General features: G+C 43.3%; 1 protein-coding gene across 1 annotated transcript in view; it reads right to left on the reverse strand.

Annotated features, from left to right (window-relative positions):
- Positions 1-4,993: 4,993 nt before the first annotated feature.
- LOC102816641 (chromosome unknown open reading frame, human C2orf50) overlaps positions 4,994-6,180 on the reverse strand; it is a 16,220-nt gene continuing 15,033 nt past the window's right edge. The window contains exon 3 of the mRNA XM_006869456.1: positions 4,994-5,185. Coding sequence (XP_006869518.1) covers positions 4,994-5,185 — 192 coding nt within the window. The remainder of the gene's footprint in view (positions 5,186-6,180) is intronic.

Consider the following 6,180-nt stretch of genomic DNA (forward strand, 5'->3'; position numbering starts at 1 on the left):
GATGGATTGGCAAAGTTGCAGTATCAATTGGCTCAAGCATGGCAACAATTGTGAGGTTGGCCCAGGACCAGGCAGTGTTTCCTTCTGTTGTGCATAGGGTAGCTATGAATCGCTGCCGACTCGATGGCACGTAACAACAACAAGACCCTTTTCGAACTCGACGGCATTTAACAACAACAATAACAACAAGACCCTCTGGAGTCCTGGTGTGGCACTGTGGGTTAATGTGCTGGACTGCAAAGTCAGTTTGAACTGCAAAGTCGGTGGTTCAAGCTCACTAGCTGCTCCTCGGAAACCCTATACAGGGTTGCTATGGCTGAGTTGGGACTGATTCCATGGCATGTAACCCAGGGAGTCCCAGGGAGCCCTGGTATGGCGCTGCTGGTTAATGCACTGCACTGCAAGGTCGGTTTGAACAGCAAGGTCAGCACTTCAACCTCACCAGCCACTCCTCGGAAATTCTATGTAGGGTCGCTGTGGGTATGAACTGACTCGACAGCACTTAACAACAACAACAACAATATAGCATAGGGAGCTCTCGTGGCACAGAGGATTAAGCATTAGACTGCTAACTGAAATGTTAGCAGTTCAAATCCACCAGTTGCTTTGCAAGAAAAAGATGAGGCTCTCTGTTCCTGTAAAGATGAACAGTTTCAGAAGCCCTATGGAAAAATTCTGCTCAGTCCTAGAGGGACACTATGGGTCAGACTTGACTCCATGCAGCAGGCTTGGTTTGGTTTTATGTAGTATAGTAGCATAGAGTTTAAGTATACTAGAGGACTTCCAAAAGTACCTGAAAAAAATCCATTATCTTTTGATTGCATTTTCCATAAACTTTTTGAAGCCCCTCCTCATATAGTCTCTGGAGCCAGACTAAATTACTGGCTTTGAACCTGACTCCACCACTTACCATCTATTTGACATTGGACAAGTTACTTAACCTCTCTGTGCATCAGATATTGTGTGCTGTCAAGGTGGTTCTGACTCATAGCAACCTTGTATAGGGTTTCTGAGGTCCCATTTTCTCTCATGTGCCTCATCTGAAAGGCATGCTACTACTACCTATCTCATGAGATAGCTGAGAGAATTAAATAGCGAATACACAGAAATAACAGTGGCATTTAATATTAGATGGAAAGCTGGATAAACCCCAAGTGCCAAAACAGCCACTTCGGCCCCTACTCTGTTTTCCTGTGTCCTCAGGAAGCTGTGGCTGTGGCAAAGCACATCAGCATCAAAGCCCAAGAACCTGGGTTTAGTGCATGTGTGGATTTCTTACTTGCTTTGAGAATTCTGAGGTTTTATTTAAAACAGGTGTCTCAATGTTTGCCAATAGCAATCTCTGTGTATAGCATCTCTGCCTGTTTACTTCATCCAGTTGTTTTGTGAAGCCAATAAAAGAATACAGTTTAAATGCTTTACACTGCATATGGGAGTCCTGGTGTGACACTGTAGGATAAATACTTGACTGCTAACCATGAGGCTGACAGTTCAAACCTACCAGCTGCTCCTTGGGAACCCTATATAAGGTCACTGTGAATCGGAACTGACTCGACAGCATTTAATAGCAACACCAGCATTACTACATTTATGTATTACTGTATTTGTCTTCTGCATGTTGATTTCTGCTTTTGTTCTTGCACCTAATACAAGCATTTGCACCTCACTAACTTTACAGCCCAATGTGAGTGTCCCAACTCCATTGCCCATTCAGGGACCTCCCTCCGGGGGCTCCATCCTCCCCGCATACTCCAATCTTTAAGTTGAAGGAGCAAAGAGAAGGAGGCCCACACATGGGTGCTCGGCAGGCCAGGCCTGGAAGTGGCACATGTTGCCATTGCTCGTATTTCATTTGCCATGACTCAGTCACACAGATACGAATCTATCACAAGGAAGCCTGTACAATATAACCTAGCTATGCACCCAGAAGAAGAGAATGGACAGACTAGGTTTTTTAGCCAGCAGAGAGGAAAGAAGTCTTTGCTGCAACTTTTACTTGGATATAGGGGCTCTGGTAGCGTAGTGGTTACAAATCGTGCTGTGAACCTCAAGGTTGGCAGTTCGAAACTACCAGCTTTTCCGTGGGAGAAAGATGAGGCTTTCTGCTCCTGTAAAGATTTACAACCTCGGAAACCCTGTACAGGGTCGCTATGAGTCGGAACCGACTCCACGGCACATAACAACAACAACAACATAGGGGCTCAAATTATCCATTATCAAATTTATGCAGGCTGCCAACATGACCTTTGGTATAGTCAACAAATCCATACTTAGCAAGTGTGCCCCCACTGGCCCTGAATGCTCTGCTCCCCTTCAATTATCTGACCCCACACCCAGGACCCACCCTGTTTGTCCACACACAGCACATTCAGTGTCTCAGGGTATTAGAGCATGTGGATGGACTGAAGATGTGACACGGATCTAGGTCACAGATGAACATGGGATGGCCTGCTTCCTTCAACTCAGCTACCTTGCATCAGCTACTCGATGCCCAGCCCTAGCCTAACCCTGACCACCCAGGTCAGGATGGCATTGAACAGACCAGATAATGAAAGGGACAGAGAAGCTGAGTGTGAGCATGTCAACCTTCCCAGTAGCCCTGTCTGAGGACGCACATCTTCCCTAGGGAACCACACCAGGACAATTCTCCCTCCTAAGAGAGGAAGCTTCTGGGCAAAGCCTGATATCACATTGTGTTCCAGGCACTGGCTTAAGCACTTACTATACTAACTGAGTCAGAATCATAGCAATTGTATAAAATTGGTACTATTAGTACCCTCAAATGTTGCAGGCAGAGTAATGGCCTACTTAAGATGGTGTGTGCTAATCAGTGGGACCTGTGAATCTGTTGCCTCCCATGGCAAAAGGGAGTTTACAAATATGACTAAGTTAAATATTTGGAGACGGAGAAATTCTCCTGGATTACCAGGGTGATTCTGATATAATACCAGGATCCTTAAAAGAAGATGAAAGGCTAGTACCCATTTGATCTAGCTTGGATAGCTTGGACCAGAACTTGAACCAAGAAAGCTACAGATGTTTGATACTGTGAACAAGTGCAAATTGCTACAATTTAATGAAGTAACATTCTGCCTATGAATGCAATGCCACAAAATTCTAACTGGAATGGAAGGATTCTTCATATCAAGGAACAACCTTGTTTCTTGAGTGTACTGGGTTGATAGGGGTGAGAAATTTAGACATTGGCTATCAAAAATGGGGGTGTGTGTGTGGCTATAAAACCATGAAGTGGCTGGCTTGTAAGCTTTCATGAGTGTGCTTCATTTCAGAATGAGGTGGGGCAGGATAGAATCCCCACTGAATAATTTCCCTCTTTTCCAGGTGGATCTAGTAAAGGGAATGATGGGGGGGAGGGGGAAGAACAGTGATAGGATTTTGTAACTCAACTTTGATTAATTGTTAACAGGATTAATTGTTAACAGGATTAATTAATTGTGATTATTCCAATTGTTACTATAGAAGATGTAAAACTAAAACAGGGGAGTAGTTAGTCTTTCATTTCAGGAATAGATGATTCCAGGACCATCAGTAAGGAAGAGTATGAGTGGAGTGTGAGATCCCTATCTAGAAAAGCAGCGATGGCAGAGATGGTGGCAGAGGTGATGGGATGAAGAAACAAGCAGTTACAGACTCTAGGACCATGGACGAGAAAGGCTGTGTACCTGCGGGCAGGAGGCTGGCTGGCAGAACCTGCCCTTTGGACATTTAAATGAATATATATATTTTTGTTTTATAAGTGTACATCAAATATTTTTCCCTTGCTCATTTGTGAAATATAAGATGTAAATGGGGAGCCACAGGAAGGAAGTAGAATAAATGTTGTTGCAGAGAGGGGATTGTAGTAAAAAAAAGAACAACACAAAAATAAAAAACAACTTGGATTTGTAAACCAACGGTTATAGATGACTTTCATAAAAAATATTTTTTATTTGATCTTGCATTCCCATTAAAGATGAAGCATGTTTGTTTGTTTGCTGTATCAATAAGTAGCAAGTACACAAAAAATGTCAAATAAACGATCATGGAAAAGAGGGAATTCTACCCTGCCCCCCTCATTCTGAAACTAAGCACACCCATGAAAGCTTATAAGCCAGACACTTCATGCTTTTATAGCCACCACCCCCAATTTTTGATAGCCAATGTCTAAATGAAAAAAGAAGACAAAAGAGAGACTTGCAGAGGTTATGATACTGTCTTTGAAGATGGGAGAAGGAGCCCAGTGCCAAGGAATGAGAACAGTCTCTATAACCCGGCAAAGGCAAGGAAACAGATCGTTCCCTAGAGCCTCCACAAGGAAGGCAGCCCAGTAAGAATCATTTTGGATTTCTAGCCTTTATAACTATAAGATCATGACTTTAAGTTACTAAGTTTGAGTTATTAAATTACTGTGATAATAATAGGATACGAATACAAAAGGACTTCAGAAAGTTCCTGGGAAATGGAATTGAAAGATAATGGAATTTTTCCAAAAAAAATTGAAGCCCTCCTGTTGTTGTTAAATGCCATTGAATCGGATTGGTTCCTTATAGGGTTCTGAGGAAAGGCTGGTAGGGTTGAAATACCAACCTTTTAGTTAGCAGGACAGTCTTTATTCTACACTGTCACATTCAGGAAAATTCCCCTTGTACATCATATTATAGATGGAAAAGCAGAGGTACAGAGGGTTCAAACAACCTGCCCAAGGTTACACAGCCGATAAGAATCTGGAGCAGGTTTTGAACCCAAGCAACTAGTACTCCCAACCACAATGCCAGGTACCATCTCACTGACCATTCCAGATGATACGGCCTTGGGAAAATTACTTGAGTCTTCTTCATGCTAAAAAAATGAAGACTCCTTCTTATGACCTTAGAGATACTAAAAGCACCTGCTAACATTTGTGGACAGTTTTCCCTGGGCCAGGCCATGTGCTAAGTCAACTCAGAGACTCCACATCCACCTCAGTTAGATGGGGCCCAGCCCCTTGGTGTTCCTAGATGGGCTGCAACTCTTCTTCAAGCTTCTTCTTCCGAGCTCCTTCCATAAAAAAGTAGTCCATGTTTATGAGCACTTTCCCCAGAGGTGTGTCCACTCTGCTGCCCACAACCTGGTTGGTCGAGTTGGGGACTGTGTCTGAGAAGAGAGGCACGTACTCCGGCAATGTCGGCTGCTCCTTCTTATTACCCTGAGGAAGACAGTGCCTGTTATACATGGTATGGAAAACTGGAACACACCCACCTGCCACCCAAGGGATTGTTAGATGTGAAGACCACAAAACAGAGAGTAGACTTCCTTTTTCTCTGACTGCTTCAAAATCCATTCTGGTTTGTGACCCCCAGAAGAGTGACATGATTCCTGAGTCTTTGACTTGCCCCTTCTCAACCTTGAGTCTCCCTTCCCCATAAGTGTCCCACACTCCTCCCTTCCCCATAGGTGTCCCACACTCCTTGACTTTTATCTTGTGATCTAATTACCTGTCAAAGGAGCTCTGGTAGCGTAGTGGTTACAAATTGGGCTGCTAACTTCAGGGTCAGCAGTTAGAAACTACCAGCTGTTCCATGGGAGAAACATGAGGCTTTCTGCTCCCGTAAAGATTTACAGCCTCGGAAACCCTGTACAGGGTCGCTATGAGCCGGAACCAACTCCACGGTACATAAAAACAACAACAACAATAACAATTACCTGTCAGCCTCCCCCAGAGAGTTTGACCGCCAAGGAACTGTGTCTTATTCCTCCATCTATCCCTATGACCTATGGTCTAAGACACTGCTTCACATCTGAGCAGAGCACTCGATAAGTTTTTTAAAATTTTCCATGAGTAAATGTTAACTTGAAGTATAACTATGTCCAGAAAAGTATACAAATCACAACTGTAGACCTCATTAATTGTTCTCAAAATGAACATGCTGTGTAACCACCACCTAAATCAAGAAATATAATCTTCTCCACCCCTTGGAAACCTTTAACACACCAGATTAGTTTTGTCTATTTCTGAAGCTTTTATTAATAGATTCACGTCTTTGTCTGATTTCTTTTTCTTAGAAATATGTTACTGTGTGGGGCTGCAGGTCATGCATTCTCATTGCTATGCACTGTGTGAGTTACATGAACAGTTCACTATATGCTTATTTAGTCCACTGTTGTTGGCTATTTGAGCAGTGCTGCTCTGTGTATTCTTTT

This window comes from Chrysochloris asiatica, unplaced genomic scaffold (assembly GCF_000296735.1).
Source record: "Chrysochloris asiatica unplaced genomic scaffold, ChrAsi1.0 scaffold00131, whole genome shotgun sequence".
NCBI lineage: Eukaryota > Metazoa > Chordata > Mammalia > Afrosoricida > Chrysochloridae > Chrysochloris > Chrysochloris asiatica.